The sequence below is a fragment of the Ipomoea triloba genome, chromosome 9, assembly GCF_003576645.1.
Source record: "Ipomoea triloba cultivar NCNSP0323 chromosome 9, ASM357664v1".
Taxonomy (NCBI): Eukaryota; Viridiplantae; Streptophyta; class Magnoliopsida; order Solanales; family Convolvulaceae; genus Ipomoea; species Ipomoea triloba.
This window is the reverse complement of record NC_044924.1, coordinates 1716885-1739319: the sequence shown is the minus strand read 5'-3', so window position 1 is coordinate 1739319 and position 22435 is coordinate 1716885. Positions and strand designations below refer to the sequence as shown.

General features: G+C 37.5%; 7 protein-coding genes and 2 non-coding genes across 11 annotated transcripts in view; 4 read left to right on the top strand and 5 right to left on the bottom strand.

Moving 5' to 3' along the window:
- LOC116028473 (proline iminopeptidase) overlaps nt 1-563 on the top strand; it is a 4894-nt gene extending 4331 nt beyond the window's left edge. Inside the window, exon 11 of the mRNA XM_031270192.1 lies at nt 237-563. Coding sequence (XP_031126052.1) covers nt 237-338 — 102 coding nt within the window. The 3' untranslated portion in view covers nt 339-563. The remainder of the gene's footprint in view (nt 1-236) is intronic.
- Nucleotides 564-2671: 2108 nt separating this feature from the next.
- LOC116028770 (squalene monooxygenase SE1-like) lies at nt 2672-5647 on the top strand. Its single transcript, XM_031270587.1, has 7 exons — nt 2672-3035; nt 3426-3537; nt 3628-3802; nt 3888-4056; nt 4347-4841; nt 4956-5234; nt 5326-5647. The coding sequence occupies exons 1-7, from the start codon at nt 2793-2795 to the stop codon at nt 5434-5436; spliced, it is 1584 nt and encodes a 527-aa protein (XP_031126447.1). The 5' UTR covers nt 2672-2792; the 3' UTR covers nt 5437-5647.
- A 1360-nt stretch (nt 5648-7007) lies between these two features.
- On the top strand, nt 7008-9951 carry LOC116030652. The gene is made up of 2 exons (XM_031272963.1): nt 7008-7136; nt 7874-9951. Exon 2 carries the CDS (start codon nt 7986-7988, stop codon nt 9735-9737), a length of 1752 nt encoding a protein of 583 aa, XP_031128823.1. The 5' UTR covers nt 7008-7136; nt 7874-7985; the 3' UTR covers nt 9738-9951.
- Nucleotides 9952-10822: 871 nt separating this feature from the next.
- On the top strand, nt 10823-14213 carry LOC116028587 (probable pectin methylesterase CGR3). 2 transcript variants are annotated; one of them, XM_031270346.1, is made up of 7 exons: nt 10823-10958; nt 11740-11895; nt 12433-12472; nt 12615-12653; nt 13156-13530; nt 13649-13704; nt 13800-14213. In XM_031270346.1, the coding sequence occupies exons 2-7, from the start codon at nt 11776-11778 to the stop codon at nt 13950-13952; spliced, it is 783 nt and encodes a 260-aa protein (XP_031126206.1). In that variant the 5' UTR covers nt 10823-10958; nt 11740-11775; the 3' UTR covers nt 13953-14213. The 2 variants fall into 2 exon arrangements, with proteins under 2 accessions (XP_031126206.1, XP_031126207.1); XM_031270347.1 differs by having other exon boundaries at nt 10836-10960; nt 11735-11895.
- A 400-nt stretch (nt 14214-14613) lies between these two features.
- On the bottom strand, nt 14614-14685 carry TRNAD-GUC. Its single transcript has one exon. It is a non-coding gene; the product is annotated as a tRNA-Asp (tRNA).
- Nucleotides 14686-14692: 7 nt separating this feature from the next.
- On the bottom strand, nt 14693-16370 carry LOC116030539 (probable xyloglucan endotransglucosylase/hydrolase protein 10). Its single transcript, XM_031272818.1, has 4 exons — nt 16151-16370; nt 15960-16060; nt 15675-15868; nt 14693-15247 (listed from the first exon to the last, which is right to left on the bottom strand). The coding sequence occupies exons 1-4, from the start codon at nt 16341-16343 to the stop codon at nt 14845-14847; spliced, it is 891 nt and encodes a 296-aa protein (XP_031128678.1). The 5' UTR covers nt 16344-16370; the 3' UTR covers nt 14693-14844.
- A 996-nt stretch (nt 16371-17366) lies between these two features.
- On the bottom strand, nt 17367-19179 carry LOC116029044 (probable xyloglucan endotransglucosylase/hydrolase protein 10). Its single transcript, XM_031270924.1, has 4 exons — nt 18987-19179; nt 18762-18862; nt 18281-18477; nt 17367-17760 (listed from the first exon to the last, which is right to left on the bottom strand). The coding sequence occupies exons 1-4, from the start codon at nt 19177-19179 to the stop codon at nt 17367-17369; spliced, it is 885 nt and encodes a 294-aa protein (XP_031126784.1).
- A 1336-nt stretch (nt 19180-20515) lies between these two features.
- On the bottom strand, nt 20516-22198 carry LOC116028439 (homeobox-leucine zipper protein GLABRA 2-like). 2 transcript variants are annotated; one of them, XM_031270154.1, is made up of 3 exons: nt 22100-22198; nt 21625-21997; nt 20516-20593 (listed from the first exon to the last, which is right to left on the bottom strand). In XM_031270154.1, the coding sequence occupies exons 1-2, from the start codon at nt 22181-22183 to the stop codon at nt 21626-21628; spliced, it is 456 nt and encodes a 151-aa protein (XP_031126014.1). In that variant the 5' UTR covers nt 22184-22198; the 3' UTR covers nt 20516-20593; nt 21625. The 2 variants fall into 2 exon arrangements, with proteins under 2 accessions (XP_031126014.1, XP_031126015.1); XM_031270155.1 differs by lacking the exon at nt 20516-20593 and having other exon boundaries at nt 21559-21997.
- On the bottom strand, nt 21038-21109 carry TRNAQ-CUG. Its single transcript has one exon. It is a non-coding gene; the product is annotated as a tRNA-Gln (tRNA).
- Nucleotides 22199-22435: the final 237 nt, after the last annotated feature.

Genomic DNA, 22435 nt, shown 5'->3' with positions numbered 1-22435 from the left:
TTTTTTTTTTTTTTTTTTTTGGCGTGGTGGTGGAACACGTAACATAAAATTCAATAGATCTGGTTTACGAGGCCAATACCAAGAAACGGGGAATTCATCACTTATTTCCACCTCTCTACTCTTTCTCACTTGATTAGTTTTCTAGCTGTTCTTGTTTCTTGTATACTACATACACGCCCAATCTCTTTTGTTGAAATATTGCTCAGCTATGTTTCCCGTTTTCTGTTCCATATCAGGTTGTTCGTGATGCGGGGCATTCTGCAAATGAACCCGGAATAGCAGCAGAGCTTGTGGCTGCAAATGAAAAGCTGAAAAACATTCTGAAAGGTATAGCCTGAACTCACATCTTTCAGCTGACCTGGAGCCTCAGATGATATTGCAGATTATTCTCAGTCCATGCTCTGAAGATCAAAGGGAACTTTAGTTCATTTGTTCTTGATGATTCTCTCTTAAAAGATTGAGATTGCATGAAGAATATTATAAATAGTTTCCCTTTAGGCTAAAATCATTAATCTGTTTTCAAATACTTTTTATCAATATCTAATGAATCTGTTTTTGGCTCAGTTTGTTTGGAGTTTGAACTGACAACATTATAAGCTGCCCTCTTCATTTTTCACAGATTAAAAAAAAAAACTCTTTTGGCAATATCAAGACCAAACTTTTTTTTTTTTTATTCACATAATGAAATAATTGCATTTTTGGACTGTGAAGTGTGAAGTGACCAGTTTTTGCCAATCCTATTCAGCCCACTTTTTTAAAAGGAAAATCAAACAAAAAGGAGTGGGAACTTTGGAAATATAGAGAGTTAGTTGTAATAGTCTCACCACTATTACTAACTCTTATTAAAATAAGGTTTGAACTGATAATTATGCAGTATGTAGTATATTTAAACTCGTATTAAAAAGAAGAAAATTTATAATTAGTTGGATTTAAAAAAATAAAAATAAATTGTAATGTAGTAATCCACTTTCCAACTTGCTTGTTGCCATCAAATCAGCATGTTACACACACATTTTCAAATATAGTTGTCTAATATAATAAATGCGTTAAATTTTTCAAATATGGATGTCTAATATAATAAATACGAGTTAAATATATATTAAAAGAAAGGTTGATAAGAATCAAGCGCCTGACTTTTTAATCAACGAGAATCATGTTCCATCAACTAGTCATCGCCACTGTTGCAAAAATTGGCCGCCTGCTCCCTAGGCGGCCGCTTAGTGCCTAACTCGGCCGAGTTAACTCGCCCAACTCGATAGAGTTAGTCGAGTTAACTCAGGCGAGTCGACCTTGTTAATTTTATTATTATTATTATATATATATATATATAGTATGGCATACACATACATTTTGCACAATTTTTTGTTTTTATAGGTCGCCGCCTAGACTGCTTAGGCATTAGGCGCTAGTCTACTGCCCGACTAATGCCTAGCGCTTACAGTAAACATGGCCATCGCTTTAGCGGCATTTGTATTTTATTTTATTTTTTGTTTTATTGGTGGGGAAATAACTACTTCAAAGTCCATGCTTGTTGAATCACGAACATATATAAGTGATTACTTAACCGCAACATTTGAAAGACTTCAGGTTCGGCAAAAAGAATTATGCAAGTCAAGGTCGTGCACCACAAGACAATATTATTTTATTGTAAATTTGTAATATTGCAATCCAATCCATACCAAAAACACCAACCAAAAAAATTTAAAAATAAAAATAAACCAACAACGACAACAATTCCCACAGATTGTTAAAGACCAAACCATTGACATGTGGCCCGAGTAGATAATTTTTGGATTATGTTTACTAACAGTTGCATGTTGCAGTTTTCAAACCTTAATGCATATAAAAATGTTTTAATGGCTGTCCAATTTTGATTTATGCGTGGACAATATATAGCATTATAAATCGGACAAATTATTCTGTGAACTCGAGTCCAACTTGTAAGGTGTACCGGTTCTAAATTACATAATTTACATATTGAATGTTTACAATTTATATACGGAATGTTTACAATTCAAATTACGAACATTCAGTATGTAAACGTACACGAGCATAGAGTATAACTATTGTATAAATCCGATCCATTTTGGTCAGATCCGTAATGATGTAGAGTTCACAAGCACTAACTGTTGATTTGGCTCTACCAACCCACATGGCTTTCCATTTCTTCCATACTATATAAACTATTAATGAAAATAAAAAATGAAATTCGTGCACCAGTACCAAGATTCATGTTTTTAACTTATCTTTTTGCACTAATTAAGATTCCAAGACCTTTGACAGTAATTTTTGCATTATATATTCCAGATTTCCAGTGTTATTTCTCCAAACAATTTCAGGCACAATTCTGACTTGACCAATGGGTTGTTTGGGTGAAAAGGAAATTTGCGATTACTACTAAGTAAATTTTATCTTATGATCTTAACTGGTAAATGATAACAAAAAGGATATAAATCAGTCTAAGTTGTTTATAACTTATCGATTCAAACTATGAAGGTTTATACCACACTCCAATTGAAAGTCGAATTTTAACTTTGTGATTAGATCAACTTAGCTGGGTTGTCCAGAATTATAGGTTGTTGACTGCATGCTATAATGCTATTCCTTGGACTATATCCATCATTTCATGTTACCAATATGGCCTTTTCTCATTTGGTTTCCTTATAAAAGCTACCATCGTTTCTGGTCCGGACAGCAAACCATTATTGTATTACTTCAACACTTCCCAAAAGCATTCTTGAGAGGGGAGAGAGATCAGAGAGATTTCATTTTCTTTTCTTGAATATATTGAGATGGTGATGATGATGATTGGTGGGTATGTAACGTATGTTTTGGGCTGTTTGATTGCTTCCTTTCTTGGGTTTTTCGTGCTTTTCAACTTCAGAAGACAGGTTGTCAAGAAAAACAAAGCTTCTGGCATTAAGACGACGCCGGTAAACGGCCATCGCCGGACGGTGAAAGACGACGAGAGTACCGATATCATCATCGTCGGCGCCGGCGTTGCCGGTGCTGCTCTTGCTTACACGCTTGGCAAGGTATATATATATTATTTCTTGTTGAGCATATAATATATAATCATAAATGTGCAATCTAACTATAACTTAAACCTTTAGCTTAAATGAAACACATGCTTGTTTTAATTTGCTATCAAAGCATACTTAGTGAGGGGACGTGTTAAACATATAATATATAATCATTTCAATCTAATTATCAGATTAGACTTTTAATTGAGATAAAGCACAAGTTTCAATTTTTTTCACTGCCCATTCATGCATAATAGTAACGCATGACAGCATGACTTTCACAGTAAAATGAAATGCAGATCAGAGATACCAAAAAGATTCAAACTTTTTGCTTATAAACTAAAGATTACTTGAATTCTGTATTGATTAGTTAATTTGTTTTGATCATCCTTTTGAACCAAGGATGGACGCCGGGTTCATGTCATAGAAAGAGATCTGACACAACCAGATAGAATTGTTGGTGAGCTTCTTCAACCTGGAGGGTACTTAAAACTAATTGAATTAGGGCTTGAAGGTATGGATGAAGATTCAATCTTTTCTGCAAATTAAAATCCCAGTTTTAGCAGCAATGTAAACTTATTAGTGCTTTGTTTCTTGGATTCAGATTGCTTGGGTACTATTGATGCTCAGAGGGTTTATGGATATGCACTTTTTAAGGATGGGAGAAGTACCAAATTGTCTTATCCCTTAGAAAAATTTGAGTCTGATGTCACAGGAAGAAGTTTTCACCATGGGCGTTTTGTTCAGAGGATGAGGGAAAAAGCAGCAACCGTTCCAAAGTAATATTCTTAATCTTCTTCTAATTTCTTTGAGAAATTCAAATTGTCCCTTAAAAGTTTATTAATTTAGTGTTTTCTGGTTTAGTATAAGGTTAGAACAAGGAACTGTGATGCGTTTGGTTGAAGAAGATGGAACTGTGAAGGGAGTTCAATACAAGAACAAGGATGGGCAAGAATTGACTTCATATGCCCCTCTTACAATTGTTTGTGATGGCTGCTCCTCAAATCTGCGACGCTCTTTGTGTGATCCCAAAGTATGTGATGTCTTAGTACTTTTTTGGGTGACGAGAGAAACCCAAAGCTACAATTCGAGGGTATGCATTGAGTAAACCTCGAATTGTGAAAGACTGTAAACCAGTCAGATTGCTCATATTTGGCTGGCTCAAACAAAGAAAGCCAATAGGTTGTTCTTGTTGGCAGTCGAACTTGTAATCTTGTGATTACTAAGTCAATAGTCTGACCAACTTAGCTGGGGTTGTACCTGAATTCTTAGTATTTTGTGGTTATTAATGTGTCCAAGATCTAAATGTTGATGTCGTTGTAGGTGGATATCCCTTCTTGTTTTGTTGGCTTGCTCCTGGAGAATTGCCAGCTTCCATTTGTGAACCATGGACATGTTATCCTTGCAGATCCTTCTCCAATCCTGTTCTACCCCATCAGCAGCACTGAAATCAGGTGTTTGGTTGATGTTCCAGGGCAAAAAGTCCCCTCTCTGGCCTCTGGAGAAATGGCAAATTATCTGAGAACTAAAGTGGCTCCTCAGATCCCTCCAGAGCTCCACGAAGCTTTCGTGGCAGCGATCGAAAAGGGAAACATCAGAACAATGATCAACAGAAGCATGCCTGCAAATCCCCAACCCACTCCTGGGGCTCTTCTCATGGGAGATGCCTTCAACATGAGACATCCTTTGACTGGAGGGGGCATGACTGTTGCATTGTCAGATGTTGTTGTTCTTCGCGACCTTATTAGACCTCTGCAGGACTTAAACGACGCGCCCACCTTGTGCAAGTACCTCGAATCCTTTTACACCATTCGAAAGGTAAACGAATGGACTATATACCATCAACCCGGGGCTTTTAATTGGTTTCTGGTTTTGGATAGATTTTATGATTCTTGGCCTAGTTTTTTAACGTGTTTAACGTGTCTGCTGCAGCCCGTTGCATCCACTATAAACACTCTAGCCGGTGCGTTATACAAAGTGTTCTGTGCTTCCCCTGATGAAGCTAGGCAAGAAATGAGAGAAGCATGCTTTGATTACCTAAGCCTTGGAGGGATTTTCTCAAATGGACCTGTGTCTCTACTTTCCGGTCTGAACCCCAAGCCTCTGAGCTTGGTATTGCATTTCTTCGCGGTGGCAGTGTATGGCGTTGGGCGCCTTTTAATCCCCTTTCCTTCGCCTAATCGGCTGTGGTTAGGGACAAGGCTGATCTCTGTGAGTACCCTATATATATATCTTCTCTGAACTTAACTTAAAAGCTGCAGTTTTTAAGCAATTTGTGATTTTGGTTTTTATGTGATTGTAGGGTGCATCTGGGATTATCTTGCCTATCATAAGAGCAGAAGGAGTTAGACAAATGTTCTTTCCAGCTACAGTCCCAGCCTACCACAGAGCTCCTCCTGTTAATCTAGAGTGATCATCAAGATCTTATCATTCTTATATATGTCTTTGTTATATGTTTCTTTCTTTTATTCTTTCTTTTCTCCAGTTAAACTTGAAGCTTGGCTTGTTTATCCTGTTTTTCTTGGTACTTAAATGGTTAAAAAGGATTATCATTTCCTGTTGAGGAAACCAGAAGTTTATTATCAAGCATTTTACTGTATTTAGCCACAGATAATTTTACTAGTGATCCATTTCAACTCTAAATTTATTTATGTGGTTAGATTGAATTTGAATTAATCTCGTAGTTACAAACTTGAACTTATACATATATGTAATATAAATTTATTGAAAATGAGACACGGACATAACCAAAATCAATGTCGTATATTTGTTGACATTCTCTTGGTCAACTTTGTCGAATGAAATTTTTCTAGTGTACTTTACTTGATAGGGAATATCCTTTGGGCTACGGTGCTTCTCATACCCATGACCTGATCAATTATTGGTCACCGCTTGACCCTGGTTATTTCCCAATGATATAGCAAAATACGGATCGGAATATTGTATTTATATTGGGTCGGGTACAAGGAGGAATACCCTATGCGAAACCGAGCTACGTGGCAGTGGGTCAGAGGTTCCCGGTCTCTTTAGCTACTGTATTAGAAGAAATAGCCAAAAGTCCTTCAGGCTGCAATAAATGCGCCTTTTATAGGGGCTCCAGCAAGAGTTCTGGTCCAGCGGCATGTGGGACGCGTGGCGATCATGCACCGATCAATCCGTCGGCGGAGGAGTGTGCGGGTTTGAGGTCCTTGGTTCGAACCACCGCGAGGACCCATACCGAACCTGGTGTACAACAATGCCCGATCTGGGTAAGCCGGGAGGAGAGTCCCGAAGCGCCAAGAAGGTCTCTTGTCGTGGAACACAGCCCGGGAGACCGGGATACGTAGACCGGGATTTTATCCCTATCACCCGACATGTCCCGACTTGGAGGCAGCATTTGACCGACCCCAAGCTAAAGGATTACTGATTCTATGGATTAAATGAGCTGCTTTCCACTTTCTGGTGATTAGTCCCAACTTGCTTGCCCGGCCGAGACCCCGAGACCAAGCACTTCGCACCCGAACTAAGCTCAGTGGATAAATAGCTTCACACTTATATTATTACACGTGTTCCTTCCTCCTTCACCAACCCAACTCCCGAGTGCATGATAGACACGTGGCACACATACCAACCCCTCAACATGTGTCCATCGAATTTCCTATAAATATCCCGCGACACGACAGTAGAGGGGACTTTTTGACAATTCCACGATAGCCTCGCCCAACTCTGGAACCTCCAGCCTCACGCCCCTACCCGAGCTCAACACATTAAACTAACCAATTGACCACACAAGGGCTTAACCCGCCCCGCCCTGGGCTTTCACCTATATGTATTCGTAGTATCTCGACAATTTACTACATCATTACATTTCATGTTTAGTTTATTAGCTATTACATAAAAGTAAAATTACTCCCTACATACCCACAAATAATGATTACAGATTTACTTTGTCACAGAAAAATATTACATTAAAATTTATTATATTTGAAAAAAAAATTAAAAACTATTACGCTACCAAAAGACAATAATAGCCTCAGCATGATCCAATCTCTCTCCAGAATCCCCAAATCGAGTTCTCTCCTCCGTCTGCACTTCTCCGATCGCCCTAAGATTTTCTCCGACTCTTAGCTTAAGGTTAGTGCCCTGCAGAGTTTCATGGAGTTTTTCTTTCTTTTTAACATTTAAAAACCGAAATTAATTGTTTTTTTTCTTATATTTATGTATCATTTTACTGTTTTCTGCTTTATCTGAATTTTTGCTTCATAAGATCATGCCTGTCTTTATCATTCATGTATCTTCCTGGTGTGGAATGTGAATGTTGGAGAAGTAGAAGTAAAATGGGAAAGCAATTAGCAATTTGCTGTTTAGGGTTAAAAAAGTAAAAGGGAGTAAACCGAGTAAATTTGAAATTCCCTCATGTTGAACTGTTTTATTTGTACTCTGTGATGGGAAGAGAGCTATCTGGATGCATAGAGTTATTGTTGGATGGCACAAACGAAAATTTTCTGCTTAGGAGAAATGAAGTTTTTGAGGTGGATATGGGGAGTATCATCTTCTTTCACAAGGTTGACATGGCTAAAGCTCATGCCTTAGTTAAATATGATATAGTCATTAAAATCTGTATGAACAAAGGGATGATGCTTGTTCTTGTCCACATGCGCGAGTTCCTGTGTGTAAATGTCTTTTCAATTTTCACTGTCAAATTGCTTCGGCATATGGTTTCTAAGAATCCATGTGCTTGTGTTTGTTTGTTTGTGTGAGAATGCATCTACCTTGGTCTTTGCACTTCATAGCCCTGTACTGATGAAGCATCTTTTCCTCTCATATTCCCCTTCCTAGCATTTCTTTAGAAATTATGCTAAATGTTTCAGGTTAATTATATGTGCTTTCAAGAAGGTCTTTCTTATTTTTTTGATAAGCTGAGCCGCTGAGGGGTTGACCTTAAATGTCTCGGACTAGAGATTGCAAGTAGTGTGTTATTTTATGGAAGATCAGAATTTTTTTGTTGGTCAAGAATTCCGTGATGTCAAAGCCTTTCGTAGTGCAATCAAAGAGGCTGCTATTGCACAACACTTTGAGCTTCGCATCATAAAAAGTGACCTTGTCCGTTACATTGCAAAATGCGCATCAGAAGGATGTCCATGGCGCATACGTGCAGTTAAGCTTCCAAATGCCCCTACATTTGCAATACGAAGCCTTGAAGGAGCGCATAGCTGCGGAAAAAATGCACAAAATGGGCATCATCAGGCTTCTGTGGATTGGATTGTGAATTTTATAGAGGAACGACTTCGCCAGGATATAAATTACAAGCCAAAAGATATTTTGCATGATATCTATGAACGATATGGGATAACAATACCATATAAGCAAGCATGGCGAGCAAAGGAGCGTGGGCTGCAAGCTATATATGGTTCATCTGAAGAAGGATACTGTCTTCTACCAGCATACTGTGAGCAACTAAGAAAGGCCAACCCGGGAAGTGTTGCAGATGTATGTACTGCTGGGGCTGATAATCGCTTTCAACAGCTGTTTATCTCATTTAATGCTTCTCTGTGTGGATTTCTTAATGGTTGTTTACCAATCATTGGACTAGGTGGATTCCTGCTTAAGAGTAAATACCTTGGCACCCTACTGTCAGCCACCTCTTTCGATGCTGAAGGTGGTTTGTTTCCACTTGCCTTTGGTGTTGTTGATGTGGAGAACGATGAAAGCTGGATGTGGTTCTTATCGCGGTTGCAGAAGGCATTAGAGATGAATAGTAGCCAGATACCAGAGTTTGTCTTTATATCTGATGGGCAGAAAGCCATCACAGATGCCGTGAAAAGAAAGTTTCCCAAATCTTCTCATGCAATTTGTATGCGGTACTTGAGTGAAAGCATTGCTAAAGAGTTCAAGAATTCCAGGCTTGTAAATCTCCTGTGGAAAGCTGCATATGCCACCACCACTACTGGTTTTAAAGAAAAAATGGCAGAAATTGAGGAAGTTTCTTCAGATGCAGCAAAATGGCTTCAGCAGTATCCTCCTTCGTGTTGGGCATTGATGCATTTTGAATCAACACGATATGGTCATTTCTCTTCCAACACTGAAGAGTTCAATCAATGGATTCTCGAGGCCCGGGAGCTTCCCATAATTCAGGTGATCCAACGGATTCATAGTAAAATAATGGAAGAGTTTGAGGCACGTCGTGCAAAGAGTAATGCATGGTTTTCCTTTCTTGCCCCATCCACCGAGAGGCGGGTTTTGGAGGCCATGGACTCTGCTTCCAAATATCAAGTACTAAGATCAGATGAAGTAGAATTTGAAGTCTTATCAGCCGAACGATCAGACATTGTGAATATTGGCACCCATTCTTGTTCTTGTCGCGACTGGCAGCTGTATGGGATACCCTGTTCTCACGCCATCGCTGCCATCATCTCATGCGGAAAAGATGTATACGCCTTCACGCAGAAATACTTCACCGCTGAAAGTTATCGCGCAACTTATGCAGGAGAGGTGCGCCCCATCCCTAATAAGATTGCTTGGAAGAAAGAAGGCGAGCTCACGATAAACGATGATGCCCGCATTGTCCGGCCTCCAAAATTTCGTCGGCCGCCTGGCCGGCCTGAAAAAAAGCGACTGTGTGTTGAGGATATGAATCGAGAAAAGCACACTGTCCATTGTAGCCGGTGCAATCAAACGGGGCATTACAAGACAACCTGCAAAGCTGAGGCTGTGAAGAGTATCGAACAGTTTTAGATGTTTTAGTTCTGCAAAACTGCAACATATATAATACTGTATCATATCATTTTGTGAGGAGATCATAGACTATTTAGGTATTGTAAAATAGGGCAGCTTTTATGTATACATATATATATATAATAGCGTTTTGGAAACATAAATACTAAGAGGTGTTATTATTATTATTACAAAATACCTCTAGTTTTATTGAACTCTTAAGCTGCGGTCTAGATATTTTCCTCTTTTGTGTGATGCATATACATTGAGTATACATTTAAGCTGACTCTAATCTTTTTGTTGGCATATAAATTTCAGAAAAATTAATACTTCCAGTTCTTTTTTTCCTTTTTTTTTTTTTTGGCATACAGCATTCAGTATTCCTATTACTTTGTCAATTTCAAGTAGAAGAGCCAACTTACAAGTGGAGAAAAACTAATTAAATTTTAAAAGACTCTTATATCAATCATTATAAGGTGGACTAAAGTTCATGCATAAGGAAAAATATAATTTATTATTGTAGACTTTGATCTATGATATAATTACACCGTTAAAAGGTTGTATCATGTGACTAGAGACATACACATTAGAAGACTCTTAATCTAGATTTATTTCAAGTCATGATTCTTATATTGAGAAAAATATAATCATAAATTCTTAATAAATTGTCAAATTTAATCTCTAAAATAATACTTTCATTGCTTAAAAAATTGAAAGAATAAATTAATTTAAATTATAAGTGATAACAGTAAATAATGGGTGGACTAATTTATATGTTGGTAGTTTGGATTTGGAGGGTTGAGTTCGGGTCGTCAAACCGTGGCATTGTGACTTACCATGGATGAATATTGTTAAATAGTTAATATTCATCACAATATAACAACCAAATAATCAGAGAATTTCGTGATTAAACGTGCAACGCTGAGATCTAACATTAGATAATAGGTGACTAACACTATCATCATTTATAAATTTTAAGATTAAGAAATCATGTTTTAAAAAATATATAGCATGAGTAGGCAGGACACCAAATGAGGCTTACTATGAAAGAGGGGTGACAATGAAAAAAAGGAGGAAAAAGTAAAATTCCAAATCAGAACAATATCTGTGTCTTTCAGTACGAGTCAAATACATTCCTGAATGCGTAGACGGCACAGGTATATAATAAGGTAGTAGAAGGAAAGCCAGCAGATCCAGATCCCACTCCCATTCCATCTCTACCTCAACAGATCTCCCTCTCAGGTAACTCCTTCTCTCTCTCTATCTCTCTTTGGGTCTTCATTTCGAACTGGGAACTGTAATTCTCTGTATGCCATTTAGGTTTGCTTTTCCCTCTAGTTTAAGTTTTGGGTTGTTTTTCATAGTTCAGAAAAACGTCAAATTTTGTTGCTTTTTCTTTTCCGGGTCTTCTGGGCTTCTTTATCTTCCCTTCAGCTCATAACTCGTTGGTTAAAGTTTTAATCTTTTGAATGAAATGCCAAGGTATTATCTGAGATATATGTGGTTCTGCTTGTTGCAAGTTTTGCCTTTTACTTCTATGGAATTTATCTTTATACAGCTGCTTCATTGATTAATGGGGTAGTAACTAGTAAGTATGTAAGGGATTCTCTGCCTTGGTTGAATGTTTCTGTGTTTTTTCCTCCTTTTGCATCTAAGCTTAATTAAGGAGTCCCTTTTATAGAAACAAACCAATTCCTTCCAGGCTGCTTGAGGTTTCCTTTGTCTTTTCCTCATTATATTTTCACATAATCATAACTTGTCATTAGCAAGTCACCTTTATAGAAAGAATCCCAATTACTGGCTGTCTTTGAGGAATATTTTCTTTGGTGGATAATGTGCCTAGTTGATCCCAAAGTCAAGCATCTTCTGCTAACTGATAGTTTTTCATATGACTTGTGAACTTGGATAAGTATTTCTTGACCTAAAATTTGACAATATTTACAGTTCAAAATGTTTTTGGGATTAAAGAATTCTTCTGTGGTTTTTTGTTTTTCAATTAATACTTGTCATATGTTGTGCTCAGTACCACGCCGTGCTTGCTAATTGCAACTCCATTACAATGTCGAGAAGGCCAAATACATCTCGCCGTCTGATGGATGCCGGGAGCATTCCATTTGTAGGCTCCCTGCATCCGAAATCACGCCCCTCTCCTTTTTTGTCTCTAGGGCTTGTGGTTGTGGTAAGTATTAATTCATTTCCTTAAATCCATTTTTACCATGTGTGTGTGTGTTATAGGCTTATGGGATTATTTAAAATGTAGTACTGTCATTGACTAGTGAGAAAGTGTAGCTTAATGAAATGTCCTCAACATCCTAGACATTATGGGAGTGTTTGGTAAATAGTTGTTGGCTGATAACTGTTAGCTGATTGGGTTAGTGAGTTTGATTAGTTGATAGTATTGGCTGGTTGTAGAAAGATGTTTGGTAAATTAGCTGTTAGTTGATTGTTGATTATATGTAAAATGACTTTCTCAAAAAGCTAATCGAAAAAGCTTTTGAATGTTAGCCTTTTGGAGCATTAAGTTGTTACAAAAAACTAATTAACCAAACACTTATATTGTTTGTTTAACCAAGTCAAACAACTAATAGTGGTCAAACAAGCCAAAATTAGTTGATAGGCTAACTATTTTACCAAATAGGGCTTATAATACTCAATTGCTTTAAGATATATGCATACATGTATTATTGCTGTGTAAGAGGCTTTATATATTTTGCAGGGTGCATTGCTGATTATTGGCTATCTACACAGTGGATCAGGTATATATTGTCCTATTTACTCGAGTATTCTTTTACGGAAGAAAATTTATCAGAACATGTAATGGGTTATCCAGTGTCGCTTGAGGCTGCTGAACCAACCTATTTTTTGGTTTACTTTGACATAGTTTATTCTTCATGATAGGTGGAAGAGCTGGATTAGAAGCGTACAACAGACTTGAAGGTATTTCCTATGATCACTCTTTTGAGTTTGTTTATGATGCTATTTCAAATCACCAGTTGATAGTAGATAACGATATAACATAGTTAATCATTTCACTTTGTTCGGAGAAAGGTACAAGATAATACAATGTTGTTGCACTTCTTGTGGATATCTGTCTTGCATAGGTTTTTCACTAAGCGAATAAAGACATCTTATTTTCTTCTGATTGTTAAAGACCTTAGTGTCTATTCATTCTAATGTTAGCATTTATTAAAGGTCTAACTTTCCGTTCTATATATGTCTTTACAAGCCACACCCGTTGGGCTTTTGTTATTTACAACTCTCGAGTATACAATGGTCAGCATGACACTAAAATTTGTGCAATTTTTGTGATTGCTATGATAAATGAACTTTCATCCTCATTCTTTCCAATATAAATGCAATTATTCAGGCTTTTGTCTTATATTTTTCAGTGAATTTTGGTTTAGCACGTAATTAATGTCCCTCGTATTACTTGATGTAGGTGGTGTTTCATGTACATTAGAGCTTCAAAATGCGTTGCCTGTACTGAAAAAAGCATACGGTGATAGCATGCACAAAATATTGCACGTTGGCCCCGACACCTGCTCGGTAGTGTCCACATTGTTGAAAGAAGAGGATACTGAAGCGTGGGGAATTGAACCGTACGACTTAGATGAGGCTGATGCCAACTGCAAGAGTCTTGTACGGAAAGGCATAGTGCGTGTGGCTGATATCAAATTTCCTCTTCCTTACCGTGCCAAGTCATTCTCCCTTGTCGTGGTGTCGGATGCTGTGGATTACTTGTCTCCGAGATACCTTAACAAGACTCTTCCGCAATTGGCTAGAGTGGCTGCTGATGGTTTAGTCATATTATCGGGTAAGTTTTTATCAACTCTTTTCGAAACATATTACAGTATCCTTTAATTGGACAAGAAGGATTAGTAAATCCTCAACATTTAAAGGCTGAGTTTGTGAATTTTCTAACCAATTCTTAGGTTATCCCGGTCAGCAAAGGGCTAAAGCGCCAGAGATGTCTAAATTTGGGCGCCCTGTAAGTCACCAAATTTTTATTTCGAGATTGATCATTGTTCTTAATGGTGCCATCCCCGAGAACTATATCTTTGTTTTGTTTTTTTCCTGAAAAAGGCCAAATTGAGAAGCTCGTCGTGGTGGATAAGGTTCTTCGTTCAAACCAGCTTAGAAGAGAACGAAGCTGCAACGAAGAAGTTTGAACAAGCGGCCGCCAAAAGATCTTACAAGCCAGCCTGCCAAGTTTTCCACCTGAAGCCACTCCACTAACGAGCGAGGAAGCATCGCCCACAGGCCACACGACAGCCTGTTAAATTATTTTGACGAAATTACACAATCTCTCCAGTTCTGCAAAAGCTAGATCTGCTGTTTAAGATGGTATTGGTTTGCTGCATAGATTGTTCTTTTGATAATTGTAAAAGAAAAATAAAACTAGTAATTTAATTCTTTTTTTTCCCCTCTTTTTGGGCATGTACTCTTATTGACAATATTTATATAGTTGCTGGTTTTGCCAAGAACTTTATTCCAGAATGAAGTGATAGTGCTTATATCCTTGGCCACCAGATTACTTAGGAATTAGGATCTGTTAAAACGAAAAAGGAAAGCCTCCCTTAATCTTGCCCCCAGTGGAGTGGGGTTCGATTCTTATCACGGGCATTAGGGGTTTAAGTTTGGAATGGGCTCTTTGTCTGTAGATCGGTTTGATTTATCGACTCATGGACTTGAAAGTGAGTTTATGTGAGGTTTGAGTTTGGAATGGGCTCTTTGTCCGTAGATTGGTTCGATTTATCGACTCATAGACTTGAAAGTGAGTTCATGTGTTACAGGGTATAGTCTCGCAAAATCAAATTATCAAATAAAAAAGAAAAAACATCGCCAGGTTATCAAATAAAAAAGAAAACATTGCCAGGTTATCAAAAGGGAAAAAAATCGCCGTTGCCGGGGATCGAACCCGGGTCACCCGCGTGACAGGCGGGAATACTCACCACTATACTACAACGACTTTGTGGTTAGTCTTTGGACAAGATACATTAATGTAAGTAAACCAAATACAATAACAGTTTACAAGAAAGAATTGGAAAATGAAACTGAAAACCTATTTATTATTAAATTATAGACTAATAGTGTCATAGAAATCTCTCTCGTAACCGTATTATCATCATCAATACTTGAGAAGAGAGCATTCTTTTGGGAGGGAATTGTTAAATCTTTGGGTATCCATGCAATAGTCATAGGTAACATGGTATTTCCTGACCCATCTGTACAGCCTTCTTTGAGCCCATGTTAAAGTGCTTGATATCTCACTATTCCACCAATTTGTAGGGCCATCTGCCCTGCAAAATCTGGGATTCCCTTTCCACACACAGGCATCAATCTTGTAGTCCCTGAATGAGGCTATGAAGGGCCCCTTTGACCAGTCTATTTTCACTCTTCCTCCCTCTGTTGCCCAGCTGTCGCCGTCCCATACGCTGATCTTCAGCCCCATTGGCTGCCACCTCGGATATGCCACCCCTTTATCTGCATGGTTCCTATATGTTCTTATGGGTACCCAATCCACCATAAACCTGCGTACAAGAAAAATCTGAAATCATTATCCGAGAATGTACACTCAGTAAATTTTGTCAGCGTCAAAGAAGTCAAACATATAACCTTGTAATTACAAAGTCAGTCTGATCATCTCTAGTGATGTTGTCTTGGCCCGATCATAAATGTTTTTAAGGGGCTCGGTCGAGCCCCCTGGGCATTATTGGCCGAGCCCTCGGGCCTCGACCTAGCACCCCTGGGCTCGGTCTTGGCCTAGGGCAGGGACCTTTGGGCCACGGCCCAAGCATAGACCCCTCTACGTCGTCACTCTTGATTTGTTATTCTGGGCTGGTGTTTCGCGGTCCGATTTATAATATATCTATCAGTTGTATTGGTGCTGATCAGTATTATAGATTTTTATTCCGGTAATGGCCAAGAAAATGGGTAGGTTAGAGTAAAAATGCTTACACGATTTGGTGGAGGTTCCATAATATAGAATAGGTGTGGAAGTCTTGGGTTGGGTCAAACCACAGCTTAATCCTCTGCTCTCTGTCGCCAAACCCATCAGCATAAACATTGGTCTGAAGAATGCATGGCTTCCCGGCTACATTTCCCAGGAATTCAAAGTCCAACTCATCACGGTTCGGCTGGTCCGAGGTTAACTGCATTAACTAACGACATAAGTCTTGGACATCATTACGTTCCTGACAGATCACAGAAATTAAACATGCATTTCAATTGAAACACACTTACATAGAATGCCACGACAGTGCCGGCAGAATTCCCAGGAATCAATTTAATCTTCATGTCGAACTGACCGAACAAGAACATATCATTGCTTGCCATTCCACTTCCTACAACACAGAGAGAAAAAAAAAAAAAAAAAAAAAAACTTAACTATATTTTCTTGATTCCATAGGCAGAATGGCAGGTTTATAGATTACCAGAAGCACGGTCGAGTTTCAAGGTTCTTGATCGACCATCTGCGGAAGTATTTACATGGGCAGGGGCCCATGACACGAAGAAATCTTTGTTGAAATCTCCAGTGGAAACCACAGAAGCTATTGAAACATGGAAATTCAGTATGCTAAGAAAGATTGCAGCAACGATGATGAGTCTGCAGATGTTTCTTCCCATGATTATATTGTTTTTGAAGATCAACAATGTAATGGAGGATTTAATTTGGTGGGAATGAAGTTAAACGACGGAGAGAGAATATATATAGGTATTGCATGGGAATGAATTGAAGATGGTGAGGGGAAGAAGAGAAGAACCATAAAGAGTCATGCTTAAGCAAGAAATATCTTTAGTAGGAAGCAAAGGAATATTAATTAAGCTGCATTTTTACTATATAATTATGCCATAATGACGATGGGTTACGTTCAACTCCATAATTAAATATTACAATCTAACTTCCTCACAGTTTTGCTTTACTCTATTTGGCCAACCTTATTTGTTTGTTTCTTAATCATTTGAGAGGGGATGCAAAATATAATTTCATTATTCAATCCTCCTAAATCATCCAAAAATTGAAGGGAAAACAAAAAACCTAACCATTCTAAGTTATTCCAACCATTCCAAATTAATGATAATTGGTTCAATATATATATAAAGCTAGTAGTGAGAAACTAGAGGCAATAATATATTCCAAGCTTTAATTAATTAAGCACACACCATCCAGGTGTTAATTAGCTAGACAGGCTTGTGTGTAAGAAACTTTTGTAAACATCTAAGAATTAAAAACGGTGGAAAGTTAAAGAAAGTGATCAACTGACAATCTTCATCTTTTGGCAATCTTTCTCATTATCTATCTTCAATTCTACACCCACCTAGCCTCATAACTATCTATATGCCTTATTAGCTTCTTCCCATTATTGTTCTTTGCCTCTTTCTTGCTCTTCCTCACTTCTTCTATACTTATCAAGAGAATATATATATATATATATCTTCACAAAAACTTATTAATCGGGTTACAAGTCGATCTTGAATTATACTTCATATATATATATTTCATAATGTGAGAAGTTGTGGTTCAAATATATTTTATAGAGTTTGCAAGAAAAAAAGATATCAAATAAAAGTAAAAAGTAACATTTTTATTTTTAAATTATTAACTTATGATGTCGTAGAATTTCGTGCCTATGATACATTGCATGATCATCAATACTTAGGAAGAGAGCATTCCAAAGGGATGGAACCGTTAAATCTTTGGTTATCCGTACAATAGTCATAGGTAATTTGGTCCTTCATGACCCATTGGTACTGTTCTATTTGCTGCGGTGTTAGGGTGCTAAACCTGTCCTGATTCCACCAATTTGAAGGCCCATCTGCCCTACATTCATCAGAGGGGTCCCCTTTCCACACACAAGCGTCTATGGTGTAGTCCTTGAATGAGGCAATGAAGGGGGCCTTTGACCAGTCTATTTTCACTGGGGCCCAGCTGCTGCCGTCCCATATGCAGATCTGAGCTGAGGTTGGCTGCTCCATTGGATATGCCACCCCTTGGTCTGCATGGTTCCTGTATGTTCTTATGGGTACATCGTCCACAAAAAATCTGCAAATCCACACAAGTTTTAACTTTAATTTCCTCAAATTGTCATTCCAATAGTTTATATATAGCTTGGTCCCATGGTCTAGTGGTTAGGACATTAGACTCTGAATCTAGTAACCGAGTTCAAAGACCTAATGATGTTTATTTATATGGACAGCTTAGTTTTTCATCATCAGTCGCTTAGAGAGAATTTTGTTTTTACTTCTATTTTTTTTAGTGACAATGAAAACTCGGATTGAGTTGAGTGGCTTGAATTACTCGTAATTTCCCTCCTTCCTGAAACCTCTTAACTCATACCAAAAGACACAATCTTATCTTAAAACACGTGTTATAAATATACTAATATATATAGTCCTTCAAATTTGAGTTGAGTGCCTTGAAAGTGAGCAAAATTTCAAGTTTATTTGTCCTAATTGTAGCTAGGCTAGTTCATAGGAAATAAATGGATGGTTAAAATTAGTTCAATTTCTAGTAATATAATAAGATGGTTATATTATAGAGTAAAAATATAAGGTTAGCTTACACGATATGGTAGATGTTCCATAATATAGAATAGGTGTGGAAGTCTTGGGTTGGATCAAACCACAGCTTAATCCTCTGCTCTCTTTGGCCATATCCATTCGTAAAAACATTCGTCTGAAGACTGTATGGCTCCCCGGCCACATTCCCCAGAAATTCAAAGTCCATCTCATCACGGCTCGCGTACGGATCCGATATTAACTGCAACATATATAATTTAAATGAAAAAAATACTACTTTTACAGTTCTACTCCCAACATTTATTCACTCTCACAAAATTTTGATGTTACATTTTTTTAAGACCCAAAATAACTAATCACCAATTATTACATTAAGAAATAGGGATTCTTGACAGAGACACTCATACACTCCCGTCCAGTCACATTTTAGGTGTTTAATTCAGTTAATGAAATTTGAATTGATGAGGAAAACATGACAGGTAGAATGAAACACAAATCATAATTAAACACAATTAACACACTTACATAGAAGGCGGAGACAGTGCCGGCAGAATCCCCAGGAACCAGTTTCATCTTCATGACGAACTGCCCAAACAAGTACTTATCCTTGGTCGACATTGCACTTGCTAATTAATTAAAACACACAATTAAAAAACAAGGTTAGTTACGCACTTACGCTCTTAGCTATATATGTTTTCTTGATTCTTGTTGAGAAATATATTATGAATTTATGTTTTGTGGATTACATACAAGAGACGGTGTCGAGTGTGAGGCTGGTTGATCGCCCATCTGCAGAAGTGTTTACATGCCCAGGGGCTGCCCATATCACGAAGAAATCTTTGTTGAAATCTCCAGTGGAAACCACAGAAGCCAATGAAGAAACATGGAACAGTAGTGCGCTAATAAGGAAGATTGCAGTAAAGAGTGTGCAGATGTTTGCCATGGTTTCTTTTGAATTGGTCAACAATGGAGGGTTTGGTGGGAATGGAAGAAGTTGAATGGCAGAGAGGGATTATAAATAGGTATTGCATGGGAATGAAGGTGGTGAGAAGAAGGTACAAAACCTTACCTAAAGAGTCATGCATGCTTAATTAAGCAAGCACATACAATTTAAATTATTTTATTTAAATTTATTAAAATAAAATTAAAAAAAAATTAATTCTGTAACCGTTACGTCAACATGTCATTTAGGTTGAATTGTATTATTTTGCATTGTTCGACAACTCAATTACTATTTGGTGTGTAGTTTGATGGCTTATTTGACTTTTATTCTTAACTTTAATTAAAGAAAAATAAAAATAACTTTGTTGACACTTGAGTTCTTTTAATTCATTTTATGGGCCTTGCTGAATTAATGATCATCAATTCGATCAAATTGATTATGATTATTCAATTTTTTTTTATTTCTGTGAATATTAATTAATAAAATTTAAAGTAGTAACTTATCACTTTTGAGTAATTGATAAGCCAACCACTAATGCAACTATGACTTCGGAAGATAATTTAGAATGATTAAATTACAAATATTATATGAAAACAAAAAATTAGTGAGAAGTCGCAATACATTTCAATTTTCAAGCTTTAAGCACACATCATGTGTTGGCTATACAGCTTTTCACACTACTGTAAATATCTAAGAATTAAAAATGGTGGGAAGTTAAAGACATTGATCAACTGATAATCTTATCTTTTGGGTATCATTCTCATCATCTTAGACCCACCTTCATAACTATCTCACATTAGCTTTTTAAGAAAAATGCATAGGAGAGGTAAACTGCATTATGAATATCCTACGTAATGGATCTAAAAGTGTGTATTGAGTAAATTTCATTTCTGTGTAATAGCTCAGCCCGTGGTAAATACAAGGTGTGGTGTTGCGGTAGATCTAATTATCCGAAGGTGTTCACTACGTAAATCTCACTTATATTTAATAACCCAACCTGCAAATCACACAAAAAGAGGTCAACCACACTATGGATACCTTGTGTAGCAGACCCAAAGGTGTATTGTTTATACTAAGTAAACCGCCCTAATATAATATGTAATAGTCCTGCTTCAACTCATAAAAAATAATCATAAATATATCGGACATTAGAAGGAAAAACCGCCGCCATAAAAAAAGGGTTCGATTCCTTGTGTATCACCTCATCCTCATCTATAACAAAACTATGAACTATAGGTAGCAATATGAACCGTATTGAAAATGTTCTTGAGACACATCATAGAAAAGTAACAATATCAAGAAAAGATGTCCAGTAATGAAGAAGGGGTAGAATTACTGAATGATGAATACAAATTGTGGCTAAATGCCGCCTATGGTTAAAAACCATAGCCCTGTGTGTAGTATCCTGACCAACCTGCAACGTATAGTATACACAAGATATATAAACATTGTTCTTGTCTAATAGCTCAACTTGCAAACCGCACATATATACGAGATAAACTACATTAGAAATATCTTGTGTCAGTTGCGTGGCAAATTAAACTACTAAAAATAGCATCTTTAAGGTATGTATGTGTTTAAGAAAAATAGAAACCTATTTAAACTAAATTTTTGTCTCATATATTATATCAACCAAAATTAGACAAATGCCAGGCCACAATCTTTAGCAATCATTAAATAACGTAATTATCCAATTATATAATCCACTTCATCATAAAGTCAACACATAGCAAACCAAACTAAAAAGCAATTACTCTTCCAAAAAGAAAAACTAAAACGCAATTAAGTTTAATCCAATATATAAACAATTACCAAGTAAAGAAAGTACAGCACTTAACAAAAACTTTAACACATTGATAGGTCCCACCGAGATTTGAACTCGGGTTACTGGATTCAGAGTCCAATGTCCTAACCACTAGACCATGGGACCAAGCCGGTTACTTAGACTCGTATTTTTACTATTGTAAGGAAGTTAACTATTAATGAAATTGTGTACTCAAGAAATTGACCCTTTTATATAAATATATATATATGCACTATTTTAAAAAGTTTTTATTCCAATATTTTTCAAGTAAAAGTTAAATTTTGTGTGTGTGACTTTAGGCGAATTTAAATCAATATCATAATAGGGGAGATAACGAGTGTTATATGCAAAAATAATTTATCACATAATAATAACCATGATTTCTTACTTTAATTTACGGGAAAGCATACAATTATTATTTGAATCAATTGAACGCGTGTTCTTAGTGAAGTCTGTCTTATGATCTTAGTGAGAAAATTGCCATTTTGGTCTACTAACTATAGGGGTCCTCTTAATTTCAGTCCACGACTTTCAAAAGTGTTAATTGCATACCCTGACTATTTAATTTTTGTCAATTTTGCCAAATATCACCGGAATTTCCTAAACCTTAAAATAACGAGGGCATTTTAGTCATTTCATACCCTATTTCATGTTCTCCGGCGAGCTACCATTTTTTCCGGCGAAGGTGAGAACTACGCTAAGCTTATCCTTCTTGGATCTGACTGGAGAATTGAGTACATACGCTTCCATTTCTCTAATTTGCTCGGCGGTGTGCCTGTGATATTTTTTCCTCTTTTTCTTCTTGGCGTTATCGTCGTCTTCATCGTTGTAATTATCGTCGTGCTCCCTATCGCCGTCGAAATCATCGTCTGAGCGCGATCTAGCGGGGCCGTAATTCTCGCTGCTAATCTCCACCGTCTCTTCTCGCCGTCCTCTGGCGCTCCCTTCCTCCGCCGTCTCCGCGTCGGCGGCGTTCCCGGCCCTTACCGCCGCCGCATCTCGAAATATCCCGGCCTTAAATCCAAACGCGAAAACGGCAGAATCGAGAGCGGATTAAATTAAAACACAGAAGATAAGAAATCGGAGAATTGAATTGAAGTTGAAGAGGAGACTTACGAGACTAAGGGAGAGAGCCGGAGAGGGAAAGGAGTCGACGGGGCGAGAAGCGGGGTGGTTATTTGACATTTCCACAACTCCCATGGCAGTTAAGGTGTGAGAAATGGCGTCAGTTTTAATTTATGGAGAAGAAAGACATGTTGAATTTGAAGGAAAGCGTTGCGTGAGTGAGTGTAGTTCTCACCTTCGCCGGAAAAAAAAAATGGTAGCTCGCCGGAGAAGATGAAGCAGGGTGTGAAATGACTAAAATGCCCTCGTTATTTTAAGGTTTAGGAAATTCCGGTGAGATTTGGCCGGCAATTTGGCCGGAGTGACCAAAATTGACAAAAATTAAAT